The sequence below is a fragment of the Alternaria burnsii genome (genome assembly GCF_013036055.1).
Source record: "Alternaria burnsii strain CBS107.38 chromosome Unknown 750, whole genome shotgun sequence".
NCBI classification, from domain to species: domain Eukaryota; kingdom Fungi; phylum Ascomycota; class Dothideomycetes; order Pleosporales; family Pleosporaceae; genus Alternaria; species Alternaria burnsii.
Window position 1 is genome coordinate 601,851 of NW_024066108.1, and position 15,931 is coordinate 617,781.

A 15,931-nucleotide genomic window follows, 5' to 3' on the forward strand; every position below is an offset into this window, starting at 1 on the left:
TCGCCTTGGATGCAGCGAGAAGCGGCGTCAAAACTATAATATCGAAACTCAGCACAGCGGCGGTATTGCCCTCAAAGCCCCAACTCTCAAATTAGGATCGCTCCTGTCTTCCTCGAGCCATCCTGGTATGTTCAAGTGCTTATTGCTGGTACTAGACTGTCCAGACCCATCGGTATATTCCTGGATATAATCTTGGGGATGATCAGAATTGGCCCGATCATGATAATTCTATACATACCTGGTTGTGCATCAGGACCAGGCAAACCAGACTCCGAAGAGTATCTGGGTCGCGTATCCACTTGCCGGGGTCCCACTGAACCATGCAGAAATACTATCCCTACGTCAATCGAATATTCACAGATTGTGTCACGAAACTCGCGCGGTAAGTCGAACAAACGAAAGTCAGAGACTTTTAAGTTCAATAACAAGGTACTCGTTTCTGAAATCCTTTACACTTCTAAATGTGCTGCGGCTTTCTTACATGCGGTTAGCGATTGATCCGTCGGCATTTCGAGTGATGCGACCGGTTTGTATATGTTTGTAGTGCTCGAACGGAGATCACGCAGTAATATCGGGTGCTGTAGCATCAAGAGTTCGAAAGAGGCTGATGTAGGATTTACAAGAGGGGGCTGGCGTTATCGCGATGCGCCAGGACCCGCGTCAGCAGCGCCTGTGGGGCCGGGCCAATGACGCCAGAACCTAGCAGATTGCGACAACACCGAATTATTTACCAACGCCGATGCGAATATGCAGTGTAGTTTTGTTTCTATGCAGTTGATTGAAAATCACGAAAAAGCAATGAAACAATTAATTGAAGTGAATGTTTGGCATTAAAGTAGGTAAGTTAGGCATGACACGGTTGCCGACGCGTCCAGCGAGCGGCACCTGTGACCACGTAGCCTTACATACGCAATAACTAAGTTCCAGGGGTATATCGTTCAACAGTGATTCGTTAATCGAACCACAACATCATACATCAAGCGTCTGGACATCAGCCACTTAGATTTTCTCTTGAGTAAGGCTAGCACGCCTTTCCTGGTTGATGCTCTGACGCCTCTCGACATCAGCAGCCTGCTCCTCCGTACCGAGATGACCAGTAGGCAGCAGGTTGAGCGCATCTTCCTGCTTGTCCATCTTGCGGTAGGCGAAGTGGAAAGCGATACCGGTGACGAAAGAGATGATGGCCACACTGCCGTAGTTCCAGGTGATGTGGGGGTCGGCGGTAAGAGGAGTGAAAGCCTGGGCAAGGGCGGCGGAGAAGGCAGTGGTGAAGAGCTGCACAGACTGGACGAGCGACCTCATGTTCTTGGGCGCCTTGGTGAAAGCGTACTCGAGGGTAGTGACGGAAGCAAAGATCTCGGAAATGGCAATCAGGACATAGACGCCAGTGACAGCCCAGACGGAAATGTCAGTCTTGTAGTCAGGGTCGTGAGTCTGGTAGTAACCGGAGGTCTTGTAGATGTAGTGTTGGAGAACCGCAGCCCAGACCATAGCGAAGGCTCCGAGGATGAAACCAGCAGTGATCTTCTTGATGGGTGTGAAGCGGATACCACGCTTGCGAAGGAAGGGGTAGACGAGAGAGTCCATGATAGGCACCTAAAAACGATTAGTCAAATTTTCCTAGAGCTTTGTTTCCAGCAATACTCACAATAATGATAATGGCGATGGGGTCAAGGTTGGAGAGAATGTCGTTAGGAACACCGCCGAGGCGCATGGTCGCGCACATTTGGGTCAAGTTAGAGTCCATCTGACGGTATGCAAGCCAGAAGATAGGAACCCAGAAGAAGACTGAGCAGGCGCCGAAACCACGAGCAACTTCATCAACCCAGGCGTCATCGAAGTTGTACCATTTTGGCGCGGCGCTACCCAGAACGGAAGGCTTAACAGCGGTCCACATGCTGCCATCGTTCCAGTTCTTGTATGTCTTGACCGGATTGATGCTAAATCCACGTCCAAGCGCCTTGAAAAGAAGCTTGAAAGCTGGACCCATGACATTACCGCTCGGGGGACGGAGGATGTAGAACTTCTTGCAAAAGATGAGGACGGGAATAGCGATGACGAACATGACGGTAGGGATGAGGTAGGCGAGCCAGAAACCGACGTAACGCTCAGCGTAGACCATGGAGATTTGACCGACAAGAGCACCAATGTTGATGAAGAAGTAAAACCAGTTATAGATACGGGTGACAGTGACGGCGGGATCAACAATAACACGCTCGGTGCCGCGAGTCTCGACACGCATCTTCTCCTGGGGAACCTGCTCCGCAATGAGAGGGGCGATGTTAGGCTTGAAAGTTCCAGTTCCGAGACCCATGACGATGAGCCCGAGAATGAAAACACCAAGGGCAGTGTTCGAGTTGGCCAAAACAGAAGGAGCAGCGGAGGCGACGAGAATCAAGTGACCGATTTCAGCGACCAAGACAGAGTAGAGGATAGTCTTGAAGCGACCGAGGTAAGTGTCGGCAATCCAGGCTCCAAGGAGAGGGCAGACATAGACCCAGAAGGCGTTGAATGTTGTCAGAGAGAAGGCGACCTGCTTGCCCATGTCGAGAGCACCAGGCTGGGCCTCAGCATCATCAGGGTTGAGGGCCGCTCCGGAGGGGGTAGTGAGCGGCTTGGCAATGAAGTTGGAGTATACAGCAATGGTTCCGTAGTAACTCATACGCTCAACAAGCTCGACGAAAGCAATCTGAAAATGAAGTCAATGTCTGTCTCACGTATCTTCTGCATGACAATTGCGTACAGTGAAGATCTTCCATGGGATCCTTGCGGGCACACGACGGAGCGTGGCAAGTTCCTCATCAGTGGGGAAGTCATCAGCGCCGTCGATGTAGCTGTCCTGGAGAGTGGCCTTGCCCTCAGAGTGAAGGAAGGCTGGCGCAGCAGTAGTGTGGAGCTCGGGATGCTTGCGCGTGGGGTCGCCAGAGGCATCAACGAGAGAGGGGTCCAAGCCGACAGCTTGCTGCGGGGGGTGTTAGCAAGGATCGATTAGTATTTGGAGGCACTATCACTTACGACTTCACCAGCGTCACCGATAGGCATGGTGGGCGTGCGTTCACCTGTAAAGATTGACAGAAGAGGCGGACCGTGGTTGACTGACAGACACAGCAGCCGAGAGATGATTTATGGGATGCGGTGAGGAGAAGAGAGACCCTGGCGAGCAAAACAGAGTGGGTGGTGGTGCATTTAATTTGAGCACGCGAATCACGGGTCCAGCGTCGTGCTCTACAGCTTCAGGCCCGATAAGGAAGGCGCGCACACCTGCACAGGGATAGGCACCGTATCGACTCCTTCACGATAGTCGTCGCATCAGCAAACGCATCGCCACCGCGGCTGTTGTCCCCAGAAGGGCATTCGGGGCGTGCGCGATAGGTGCTGCACGATGCTCTTTTCGCACCGCACCGCCGAGGCGTCCTGGACTACTCAAGCCTCGCCAAGTTGCTAACCACCACTGGCAAGCAGCGACACAAGCAGAGCTTGCCTGTACCAAGATAACAATTCGCTGTGGCGCCCAGGTCGCATTTCATCGACTAACCTCCTGCCTAAAACGGTCGATTATCACTACCCCGCGACCACCCCCAAGGAATGCCCAGGCGCACTATTGTAGCGCCTCCAACGACAATTTGCCCTGCTAGGGACCCAGCCATTGATCTCCCATGGCGGTATCAGTGCCCTTGCTCTTTTCGCCCGCAAACGCGGTTATTTGCGGGTAATAGCGTCAACATGCGTGTTCTAGAAGACGATTGCAGCGAGTGATTCGAGAGAGACATCGCGAGAGACGTCGAGGGAGCATGCAGGCCAGACCGAGACGTTCACACCAACAACCATGCTGTGGGGCCGCCTGCAGACAGTCAAGATAAAGGCTGGAAGCTTAGGATACGGACAGGGCCCCAGCCAATCGCGCCATAGAGCCAAGACCTTTTCCGGACGCTACGATTCGTTCCTGCGACGGCCATCCCTCCAGGGCCCCTCCTCGAGGCGGGTCTCCGAATGTTCTCTGCGTCGCCCAAGACCTGGGCGACGGACCTTGATCGTATTTTTGTCCACGGTGATTGCGTGCTCAGGGGACTGCGACATCACGACACCGGCTACCGGCATCACGAAACCCAAGCGACCGACAAGACAGACAAGCCTCGGCCAACGGGCAAGAAGACGCCGTGGCAGCGGTTGAGGCTTCGTGCCCAGCCTCGATGGCATGACAGGGCTTACCCAACCCATCCTTCGAGATACGGTCGCTGTGGTGTGTGACAGCCATGCGGCGCGGCCTGGCGCTGTCGCGCTTATCCTCGATGGCTATGGTCAGATGCGCGGTCCTTTTTCGCAATATGAGCGTCACGACGGTGATGAGGTTGATAGGGTGGAAGACGAGGATTGGCGGAATCCAGGATCGGCATTTCGCTTACATTAAGCTTGATGAAGGCGTCCACTGCCTCGGCAGGCGCGATGCCGCACGTGAGCAGCTCCTCTACACGGTTACGGCTGGGGTTTATTGAAACGCCTAGTCCGTCCATATGCACGGCTGAACCGCAGCTGCATCTTGTCGTGGTGGTCCAAAGCTTGTCTGCCATCGCTCTCACCGCGCGACGCCGCCTGGGTATGCTTGTCCCTGACAAGCCCGCGGAACCATGTTGTATATCATCTTGCATCACCTTTACGTTGAGTTGTCGAGGCCTTTCATGCTATTTCCACGGCCCTCCAACCTTGCGTAGAGGCGGGTCTAACCGCAAAATGGTCAGCACCGTATAACGACTACAGTGGGACGCCTTACAATAGCAGAAAGCCCATTTACTGACCACGGCCGTTCACCGTCAGCTCGGGTAGTACGGGCGCATGTCAAAGCACTGAATATGGCCAAGGCCGTAGTGAGGTAACAGAAGTTCGCACCTTCCCAACGCTGTGGTAGCTACCGCCCAATCCCGCCCCATCTGACCCCGCTGCATGTCTCCCCATCTGTTCTCAAACTCGACAATCTCCGCCACCAGCACCGGTCCTTCGTATAACATGCACTGTCCTACAGCACACGGAACGCCTAATGACAGTTGGTAATTCACACGTAACGCCAAGTACATCGATAGACATGATCAGCCCAGGCACATGCCAATGAGCACATGGGCTACGACCATCTTTACGTCGCTGTATCGATGGTGTTAATCACTCAAGCCAGAGACACGCCACTCCAGTTTTGCCCGAGTAAATTCACAGGCTAATTGACCAGGCCAGACCCTTAAAATAGTAAACATCATTCTAGACAGTCAAAATACCTCATACAACCATTCCCTTCTCTTGCAATGCCCTCAACCTCTCGGGCGTAACGACACTCAACGCCATCGCCCCACCGATAACTACTCCTAGCAGCAACACTACAAATAAATACATCGGATCCACCCCGTTGCTGCTTCCCCTCACCCCCTTCTCCGCTCCCGGTGCATACGGCCCCACCATCTTCTTCAACGGCTTAACCCCGTGTTTCTGCGCATACTCATACCCCCGTCTCATACCAGGCAGCCCATCAATGCTCAGTTGACTCTTCCACGCCCAGTAGTAGTCTATGCTCTCCTTCTCATCTCCTTTCTTGGCCTTTTCTTCCTTCTTCCTAAAATGCTCGTTCAAGATGTCGCGATGGCCAACAAAGTCGTAGTACGGGACTGAGAATCCGCAGCTTGTGCCGCATTGATGCACGTCAACAATGATGATGCTACGGGAACCCGGGATAGTTTCGACTTTGTGGTCGGAGACAAAGGCCGAGTACTCTGCTGTGCCGTTTTCGAGAGGGCGCCCGGTGCCCCATATGCGGACGATCTTGGGGGGACCAGTAAAGGCCATGAACTGTGGGGGACTGTCAACACAAGTCTCTGGCATTCCCAGCTTATCTCGCATGGCGCTAAATCAGTCTCGAGGGTGGAGGTGACTTACCATGACGCAGATCCTCCCATTTCCTGGTTCGTGAAGATGCGCGTGTGTCTCCACCCCACTTCCTGTAAGATCCATATACCAGAACGTCCGCTCATCTAGGATGCCAAAGTTCTGACCTCCTTTAGGTGAGATGTTGATGTGGCCTTCGCCTGACAACGGTGCTGTGCCCACCCAGAGCATTTGCTGTTCTTTGATCCATGGCACTAGACTATTGGGAATGGTTTCATAGAAGACGCCCATTTTGGTGCGGTATGTTTGTTGTTTCCAGGTTGGAGGACTGAGACGACGGATGGAAGTTCTTTGCGGTGGAGGTTCGACGAGTTATCGGAGTGACCGGTATTGATATGGTTGTTGATGATACCGTTCGTGACAATGTAAAAGATAGCAAACGGACGCCAGAAGACGCAATTCCCAAGACAGAAAAAAAAAAATGCTTCAACAACAATCTTCCAGTCAAGTGTTTTGAGACCAGATGTAAATTTCTAACTCCCGTATGATTCACAGCTCGTCAAATGCTCAACCGTACGACGGTACCATCGGCTATGGGTCCGCGGCCGGGTACTGTCGTGCGTAAGCCTGCCTTATCCCTAAGCTTCACTTCCTTTGGCACTGACCAGCTTCTCGTTTGCTGAAACCTGTTGATTTTAACGGCGTATGTTCCGTAAGTAGTGATGTACAAAAACACAAGTTCCGAATGATCTGGCTAGTGGATAGCGGCAGCGGGGTATGCGATTGGGGTAAGCCGAGGATGTGGGTCAAGGGTCTGATATGCCGTGATTGGTTCAACAGAAGGTACTGATTGATGATTAATGTGTTGCAAAGGAGACGTGAGGGAAGGGTATGCACATGTGCTTCATATGTCACACGTGCAACACGTCCATCAAGAGTCGCAATCATTGTGTACTCATCAGGCAGTACATATATTTACACAAGATACTGGGCCAGACACCAGTATTCAAGCCTCGAGATAACCTACTGCTCCTCTGCTACGCATTGAAGTCTGGGCTCTCATTTCCTTGGAAGCTCTCGAAACACCTCCTTGAAGATCTTCTTGCTGTTATACAGATTCACTAGCCTTAGACGCTCATTGTCCAGATGCGCGCTATCACTTGCCTGACCGCACGGTAGATGCGCGGCTGGAGCGTTGAATTCCTTCTCCAAGAACCTGATACTGGGAATAGAACCACCCTCCCGAATATAGAGAGGCTTACGAGACACTCCTTCGCCCCGAGCGTTGTCAGGTGTCGAGGTGCCGGATGAGAGAACAGGTCCTGAGAGAGCTGGATCTGATGAGTTTGCCAGAGTATTCGATGTCGCAGGCGCAGGTTTGTCTTTAGTAGCAGGCGTTGGAAGTTCAGCATTCGCTTGCGACAGTGGCGAGAAATAGTCTGGCGACTTGACTGTGGATATACTCTCTCGCCTCTGTCCGAGTGTTGGACCCCATACTGACATAATGGCGCGCTCAAGCGTCTGGAAAATCTCGTTGTTGAAATCACCAAGCCACGGCTCAGCTTGGTGATCTATTGTTACCTTGAGTTGGTTCTTGGAATCTAGCTCTTCGAACTCTGATTGCAAAAAGGACTTCAAACTCTCTGCTACGTTGCCTGCTTCTTGATTTGGCACCAGCCGTATGGAGAGTGCGGCCTTGGCAAGACGCGGAATGATAGTTGAGTTATCAGGGCCAGAAGTTTGGAAGCGATGAATGGTGAGTGAAGCTTCTCGCCATCTCCTCATCAGTGACTGTGCTAGTTCTTCAGCATCGCCAAGGTCTGGGTTACTGCGTAGTAGCGTCCTGGTGATCTCTGTGTACAGCTCCTTCTCATTGTCTGTTAATGGTAGGGTGGGATCATAGAAGCCTGGTATTTGGACTTTGCCATGACGTGCAGTCAATCGCGAAAGCAGCATGACAAGATCTTTGAGGGGCTCGTCCAGCAGAGCACTTCCATCCACACCACTGTGCAAGTCGGGATGCTTGCTTTCAATCTGCACAGTGGCGTGTATGACTCCTCGAAGTCCATATGTCAGGCACGGTACGTGATCGTCGAGCCAGTAGCTGTTCGCCAGCAGGATCCAATCAACATCACCAATGAGATCCTTCCTGGATTGCACAGCCTTCTCGAACCCGCGAGAGCCACTTTCCTCCTCACCTTCAATCAGAAAGATGATGTCGGAGTCCAAGCTCTGCTCATTGGCGAGCTCATGGGCCGCGTAGATGGCAGCCATGATCGGTCCTTTGTTGTCAGAAGCGCCCCGACCATACAAGTAGCCTCCTTCTCCAGTCAGCGCGAAGGGGTCGTGTTTCCACTTGCGGTGCTCGTTTTCTGCAGGGATAACATCGTAGTGCCCATAAAACAGAATCTTTTTACGCGAGGCCGCTGTAGCCGGATTACCGCGAAACTTGGCAAATACAATTGGGTTGTACTCGCTTGTATTGATCATCTCGGTCACAGCGCCAAAATTGTGGAAAACGGAGCGCAAGTAAGACGCCCCTCTACGGCAGTCAGCGCGATATTTGGGCAGCGATGATACGGTCCGAAAAGAAACGAACTGGCTCAGGGACTCCACCATGAGATCTGCACTACGCATTAGTTGGGCTAATCAAAGTTTCGAACGTGTACACACCATTGTTACTTCTGCGTGAGACGGCATTGGGTTCCGCACAATCTCTGACTTCCCAGATAACCACTGTATTATCGTTGCCGCCCGTAACGAGAGTGGGTTTGTCATTGTAGCAGGTAAAGGCGGAAGCGAGAATCAAGCCGTCGTGTGCTTTGAAGGACGTGATGCTTTCGTAGTGCTCGTTGAATTTCTATCAATATTAGTCATATCCCTGACAAAATGGCCGCAAACACCCACCTGCATGACACCTGTTTTACCACCAGCGTAGAGAACACCGGCACCCAGCGTCAAAGTATGCACGTCGCCAGTAGTCGCTTTCAGACTTCTCACTAGTTGTCGGGTCTCTAGGTCCCATACGTTGACCTCGCCGTCGAAGCGTCCACTGTACAGGAAGGAACCTTCTCGGGCGAGGGAGAGTATAGATTCACCTTCTTCTCTCCCATCTTCCAGTGTATAGATGCTTGTTATAGCACCACGCTGCGCAGGGTCTATCCGCCATAGCAAGATACGTCCGTCTCCTCCACCAGAAACCAGAATCTCCTCAGATGGCGCCTCTGGTAGTATCCCCGTTCCTAAGACCATGCAGTGCACGTATCCATAGTGGGCGAATTGGCAAATATCATGGCTGTCAATTTGCAGTTCCTGCCCGCCCACTGCGTCCCGTGGCCGTGTGTCCGCCCCGCTAGGTTTTGGGGTCTGCGCGCCGCCAGGTCCAAGAGAGTCGAAGAACTTGTTCTTCCGTTCGGCAGGATGCGAAGAGAGACTCGGAGCCGGTCGAGTGTCTTTCTCTTTTAGATCGTACCACTGCCATTGTTAGCGCATGCGCCTTTCCAGCAGGCTTGTCTCATACTTGTATGCTTGTGTTCTGGGCTCCGAGGTAAACAGTGCGATGGTGGGACGAGTATGCGACGCAGAAAATGTCTCCAATGTCGTATGGTGACCAGAGAGCGTATAGGTGTCTGAACGTCGACGTGCACCAGACCTGCTGACTTAGCACATACCATGTCCAGCGCTCCTGACGCTCTTACATTGACGATTGGATCGGCTGCGCTCGAAAACAACCACTTGCGGTCATGCGACAAGCACAAGCCGAGCACACTGCCCTTGTGCGCATGTATGACGCTGCGTCGGTCGTAGGTATCGAGGCTATACACCTGCACGTCATAAGTCTGGAGCCTCGAGAGCTCGCTTAGACACGTACTAGGATCTCTCCGCCCTGAGTACCGGCGAAGATGTACTGTGACGATACTGCCAATGCGAGGATCGATTTGTCGTGCTTCATACGATGCGAGAGCGCAGGCGTTGGGTTCGCATCGGGGGCAGGTCTGTCTGCACCCCGCGTCTCCATGATGCTATCATACTGCGGAGGCGCTGCTGTTGGCATGGTCAGCCTGGCTCGCGTTGTGTATTTGGTGTGTCTGCATAGTCGCGTGTGAGGCTTTCGCGATTTGGTGTGGGAGCGAGCGATGACGGAAGAATCAGGGTCCAGTCACCCAAATGGCGCCGGCTGCGGGGCCAGGTGCATCGCCCAACTCGACGTACCTTTGACTTCTACGACACGCCTGTCTTCCTGTGATGTAAGCGTTCCAGACAAGTTGCACATGGTCCTTCGTTCTGCTGAGCTGCAGCCTGCGATGAGATGAAAAGGAAAGAACACACAAGACGAGAGACAAGTTGGATCGTGGTTTACCGTGTGCGAAAGAGAAAGCCGTTCATCCGCCTCGTCTACATTGTTCAGTGTAGAGTTCGAGGACGTCTCGTCGTCGCTCCATGATCTCTCAGGCGAGCTGGAGCCTTGGTGCTCGCACACAGGAACAAGCTCACCGCTTCTACATGGCGAGCGATGTCGCTGCAATGACGCCATTTCTGAGGGTGAGTATGTCTTACAGTAAGCTGAGATAGGGGGTTATCATCGCTGCTTTCTTTTTTCTCGATTGTTGCAGCAGTACAGTAAGTCAGAGCAAGCGCGTAAGGATGCCAACATGTGTGTGTGCACCAGCGTGCAGTGACTGCACAGTCGGTGTATGCACCTATCCTACCCTTGGCAGCGCGCTGTCAATCATGCAGTCGCTACTCCAGTCCGCGAGCATTGAATCAAGAGTCTAAGTTGACCGTTCGTGGACCCGAAGACGTGGTCGCGCTACAAAGAGCGACTTGCGACGTTGAAGCTACTCATTCACATGACGCTGTCTGCATGGCGTCGAATCGCTCTACGCCTAGGCTAAGGAGACTTAGGACAGCCTCACGGGAACTTGCATATTAGGGGGCGGGAGTGGGAGGCTCGTATCGCATGCAAGTAGAAGACTTTGAGACAAGATCGTCGGCGTGCATTCTGGAACACTCTCGCTGCCAACTTGAAAATTGCGAAGCGCGGCCGGGGATTGGATATGAGAGAGAGGGAATTCGGCGAGCAGCGATGTGTAATGCAGAACTCAACAGTTGCTTGGATCGACTGCCCCTAACTAGTTGTCGAAATCCCTCACCAGGGCGTACCTTACTGTCCGCGTGGGAAACGTGGGAAAAGTGGGTAGAGAAAAAGGAGCGTGGATGACGCTGGAAACCCAGACTATAGCCACACTGAAGGCGATGCAGTCGAGGCTGCTAAACCTCCGACAACCGAAAATGACGCGGCTTTGCGTGATGTTTGTCCAACCAAGATGTCATCTTGAGCAACTTCAGCTTGAGGTTGGCGGGCCTTTCGAGTCTCGATCACCTCCCCCCACGCTGAGGCGCACCGCCACAGGCACTCGCCACAGTACACACAGCCACGGCTCGCGCGGTAAGGGTAACATTCCCAGATGAAGCCTGTTCCTAGGGTCGATCATGCCAACTGGACAATGATTGACAATCTCGATTCTAGACACTTCAGAATGAGATTTGGGCAGCAATACTCGGGTTACCGCTGCCAGATGGCATGCATCGTTGCATCAGCACGCGTGAGAACTGAGGCTGCAGCAAATTAGTTGTCCACTCAGCAGCGACACGTTCACGATAGCTGCAGTAATAAAGCATGAATGTGATCCGCACCAATGATATGCAAAGCCGGGTGCTCTAAGAGGCAGCGTCTCGCTGCCCGCATAGCCGGCGCCATGGAAGCGCCTCCAGTTACATGGCGACACGCGCTTCAACTATACCAGGAGTGTACTGGTTGAGGCTTCACGACGCAGCCCACGAACCAGGGCAGGACGTCACAGAGGTTACTGGCGAAGTATGCGGGCAGTCTCGTGAATGGCTTTGCTGCAGGTCGCTTCGGCCACTCTGATCGCTCCCCGCGTCCCACCACCATGACGGCTGCGTGTCTCAGTCGGTAGAAATCGCCTCACTCCGCGCGTAGTGTTCCGACAATAACGCCGCCAGGACTGACTCTGAAATCCCTTATAGTCCAAGCCAGACCTGCGACGACTTTGATGATCTAGGTGGGACCTTGTGGAGTTGCGCCAGCTGCCGTTTCCGCGAGCACTGATACATGCTCACCGCCGCCTTTTAGGCCCAGGACACAAGTACCATTCTCACCGCAACCCCTACTCCCGTCACACAAAACCCCTCTTGCCGCGCGCTGTGCAGCTGCTGCAGGAACACAACGTCGCATACGTCAGAATGGCCGTCGGACTCGGAGAGACTATTACTGTGATTAACAAGAGTGGGAAGGTAGTGAGCAGTGTGAGTTGCCCGCCCACATGCCCGCCCGCCCGATAAGATGGCTAGCCCCCCGATAAGCCTCGTACTCGTTACTGACTACCCGCCCCCAGAGCAAGCACATTGTCAACGTCTTCAAGGAGGCCAAGGCCGCCTACCGCGAGCGCAAAGCCGAAATCAAGGCTGAGCGCGATGCCGTCGTGAAGGAGAGGGAGGTCGCCAAGAAGGCCCTCCGCGCTGCCGACGACGACGACGCCCGCTCCCAGGTCTCGCACCGCTCCAAGGCTTCCAAAGCCCACACCCACCGCAAGCATGACCGGCCAACCATGGAGCGCGGCTACAGCGACAGCTTCTATGCCAACGACAGCCCGCGGAGCAGCAAACACCGCCTCGAAAATGACCTCGGCGGACACGATGCGCACAACAAGGAGATTGCGAGGAGGAATTCCGACCAGGCCGTCCAGCGTTCGTCCCAAAGCAAGTCGCGATCCAAGTCAGTCGACATGGACCTTTGCTACGGCGACGTGCCCCCGCCCCTGCCCGAAAAGAAGTATGACGACCTCGAGCTCAAAGAGAAGGCTTCCAAGATCGAGATGCTCCTAGACGAGGCCAACTGTCTCCAACATACCGCCACCGCCATGATCGAGAACCTGCAAAAGAACCCTGAGGCCCTTGCCGCCGTATCCCTCACACTCGCCGAGATCAGTGCCATCGTGGGCAAGATGGGTCCCGGTGTGCTTACTGCGCTCAAGGGCAGCTTCCCCGCCGTAGCTGCTCTACTCCTCAGCCCACAGTTCATGATCGCTGGAGGTGTCGCTGTCGGTGTCACCATCGTCGCGCTCGGTGGATACAAGATCATCAAGAAGATGCAGGCACAGCCTGCGGTCGAGGAGCCAATGCCTGCCGCGCCTCAAATGCCTTTGCCTGTTCGTGCCGCCACCATGCCGCTGCCCATCGAAGATTCCAACAACGAGCTCGACGAGCTGGAACCCCAGGAACTAAGTCGTGTGGAGAAGTGGCGTCGTGGCATCGCAGACGTCGAGGCCAACAGCTCCGGCACCAGCGTCGACGGCGAGTTCATCACACCCGAGGCATCACGCACCCTTGTCGCAGCTGGCGTTCTTGATGAAGATGACCTCAAGTCCCGTCGCAGCACCAGATCCAAGAGGACCAGCGACTCGAAACACAGGGAGCACAAGTCGCATCGTGCACCAAAGTCTGACTTCAGCGTCAAGACTAGCAAGACCTCTGACAGCAAACGTCATTCTAGCAAGGAAAAGTCCAGCAAGGAAAAGGTCCCCTCCAGCAAAGTCGCTCCCAGCGTCTCAAGCAAATCCGGCAAAGAAAGCAGCAAGTCCAAGAAGAAGGAAAAAGAGCCTTCGGGTCTGAAGATGTTGTTCCGCGCTCACACCGTTGCCGTTTAGTTGCCCTTTACCGCTATATCTCCTTGTCATCATCATAGCGTTTGGCGTTTCCTTCATCATCGCACATCAGCATTTAGCGTTGCTTTACTCTCGTCACGTTTATACCATTTAGGCGACATTACATGGGCATATCAAGATCCCGTCGTTGGCCGCTTGCTGCTTTGGAGTCCTTTTGGGTCGTTTGGCGCATGGCGAAAGTTATGGGTCATGATTATCGCGCAGTACTACGAACCTTTTACGCTGTTTTATGTAACGCATACGTATCAATTACAAACTTACGGACTCACGAAAGAGAATTAATTCTTACCTTACCTTTACCACGATCACCATTACCACGATCGCCCTCTACACTCCTATCCCTCGTCCCTTCCACATCCCCACCCGTCGCACTATCAGTCTAGCATACCAGCATACGACTCCTCCACTGCTTTCCCCAGCCTCCTGAATAACCTGACCTTCTCCCTGACCGTAATTCGTTCTTTCCACGTATACTTACGATGTATGGTAATAGGGGAGCTATCCTAAAACAGCGGTGACTAATTGAGGAGGCTGGTCAAGGACGACGTAGCCTGCAAGAGTTAAAGAGGTGGTTGGGTACACGTACGACCAAGAGGCTAGGTACGCAATGGAGTGGCGATGCACAGAGTAGTAAGATGGAGAAGAAAAGGCGGTATGACGATGCTCATGTCTGCGAAGCTTTGACATTAAACGAGGTACGTGATGCCTACCCAATACGTATAGTTCCACTGACAATAGGATTCTCTTCACTGATGCGCTTGAGACATGGCAAGTCTATGCAGTCGACATGCTTATCTTAATGGATTCCGATTAGTGATCAATTGTACTATTTGCATGATCTCAATTTGGTGCCCCGCAGCCCACTCTTCTTGCGATTGCTATTCGAGGGCAGTCCATACGTGCGTAAGGCTATAGCTCACAATTGTACCTCCGTCTGCACATCGGAGCTCATTGCTTTGACAATCTTCTATCTCGCCATCTTTACATTGTATACTACCTACGTCTCTAACCATACGCGCAATGGAAGCTCGATACAAGCATGGCGGTGGCGACTTCATAGCTACACGCCACTCTACGAGCTACGACTACATATCGCCTTTGAAACTGAATCTGACAGGTAAACACGTCTTGGTCACCGGCGCGGCATGGGAAGACGGAGTTGGGTATGCCACAGCTACGGCGTTTGCGCGCGCAGGAGCAGCAGTAATCGCAGTGGCTGATCTCCATGGAGTAGCGGACGAGTTGGCTTCCAGATTGAAGGAAGTCGCTAAGCAAGCTGGACACGCTGAGCCTACGGTAGTGTGTTGCACGGTCGACATATCAAGACTAGACAGCGTGCAGGCCATGCACGAGACTGTCTCGAAGATTTTCGACGGGCGTCTAGACATCGTCGTAAACAACGCAGCCCACATGGAACCATACGTGTCGTTCCTTGAGACCGATCCAGACGTATACTGGCGATCCTATGAGGTCAACGTCCGCGGCCTCTTCAACATGTCCCGCGTCTTCCTTCCCTTACAACTCTCAACACAAACCAATCATAACGGCCTCTGCACAATAATCAATGTATCCTCCTCTGGCGCGCTGACTGCTCGTCCCGGAAGCGGAAGTTACCGCAGCTCCAAACTCGCCATCCTCCGCTGGACAGAAACCTTACAACTGGAATACGCTGATAGGGGTCTTCTGGCGATCTGTGTGAATCCAGGTGCGATCAAGACTAAGATCACAGAGACGGCGCCTGAGGAGGTGAGAAATCGGTTTCCGGATCGACCCGAGGTAGCGGGCGATACAATTGTTTGGTTGGGGGCGGAGAGGAGGGGGTGGTTGGCGGGGAGGTATGTGAGTTGTACGTGGGATATGGAGGAGCTTGTGAAGAAGAAGGATGAGATTGTTGAGGAAGACAAATTGAAGATGAGGATGGCCTTTTAACCGTACTGATGCATCGGGTCTCCTGCAATAAAGAGTAGAATTGGGTATGCTGTGTCTTCTTCCATCTCTTGCGCCCACGCAATATGCAGATTTTGTATGGTATCATCGCACGTACCCGGACATTGGTCCTCGTTCGATGGATGCATCTGTCAATCTTTCGACATGTATGATAGTAATACAGGAGGCTGGATGTATCGATAGTGTAATGATGACAAAATCATCCTGGGCCCCTTTTGGCTGAGTGTTGTATCTCAGTCTCGCCACGAACCAATACACCTATAAGACAACGTTGACAAGAACCTATATAAGCGTTTGTCCTTGTTCTACTCGCTTTTCATTCGGTCTGTCAGTACCATGATCTTTGACGACGTGCAGGTAGAATGCTCCTGCCA

The 15,931-nt window shown here is 53.1% G+C and overlaps 5 protein-coding genes across 5 annotated transcripts; 2 read left to right on the forward strand and 3 right to left on the reverse strand.

The window, feature by feature from the left end:
• Positions 1 to 999: 999 nt before the first annotated feature.
• Positions 1,000 to 3,042, reverse strand: GT037_001586 (peptide transporter ptr2-a; the record flags this gene model as incomplete). Its single annotated transcript, XM_038926633.1, has 4 exons — positions 1,000 to 1,596; positions 1,649 to 2,689; positions 2,744 to 2,962; positions 3,016 to 3,042. 4 exons carry the CDS (start codon positions 3,040 to 3,042, stop codon positions 1,000 to 1,002), a joined length of 1,884 nt encoding a protein of 627 aa, XP_038789925.1.
• A 2,220-nt stretch (positions 3,043 to 5,262) lies between these two features.
• Positions 5,263 to 6,153, reverse strand: GT037_001587 (uncharacterized protein; the record flags this gene model as incomplete). The annotated part of the gene is made up of 2 exons (XM_038926634.1): positions 5,263 to 5,826; positions 5,914 to 6,153. The coding sequence occupies 2 exons, from the start codon at positions 6,151 to 6,153 to the stop codon at positions 5,263 to 5,265; spliced, it is 804 nt and encodes a 267-aa protein (XP_038789926.1).
• A 768-nt stretch (positions 6,154 to 6,921) lies between these two features.
• On the reverse strand, positions 6,922 to 10,135 carry GT037_001588 (glutathione degradosome; the record flags this gene model as incomplete). Its single annotated transcript, XM_038926635.1, has 8 exons — positions 6,922 to 8,404; positions 8,462 to 8,486; positions 8,536 to 8,722; positions 8,770 to 9,336; positions 9,383 to 9,514; positions 9,561 to 9,686; positions 9,734 to 9,906; positions 10,075 to 10,135. 8 exons carry the CDS (start codon positions 10,133 to 10,135, stop codon positions 6,922 to 6,924), a joined length of 2,754 nt encoding a protein of 917 aa, XP_038789927.1.
• Positions 10,136 to 12,129: 1,994 nt separating this feature from the next.
• Positions 12,130 to 13,592, forward strand: GT037_001589 (uncharacterized protein; the record flags this gene model as incomplete). The annotated part of the gene is made up of 2 exons (XM_038926636.1): positions 12,130 to 12,192; positions 12,282 to 13,592. The coding sequence occupies 2 exons, from the start codon at positions 12,130 to 12,132 to the stop codon at positions 13,590 to 13,592; spliced, it is 1,374 nt and encodes a 457-aa protein (XP_038789928.1).
• Positions 13,593 to 14,630: 1,038 nt separating this feature from the next.
• GT037_001590 (uncharacterized protein) lies at positions 14,631 to 15,539 on the forward strand (the record flags this gene model as incomplete). Its single annotated transcript, XM_038926637.1, has 1 exon — positions 14,631 to 15,539. The coding sequence occupies one exon, from the start codon at positions 14,631 to 14,633 to the stop codon at positions 15,537 to 15,539; it is 909 nt and encodes a 302-aa protein (XP_038789929.1).
• Positions 15,540 to 15,931: the final 392 nt, after the last annotated feature.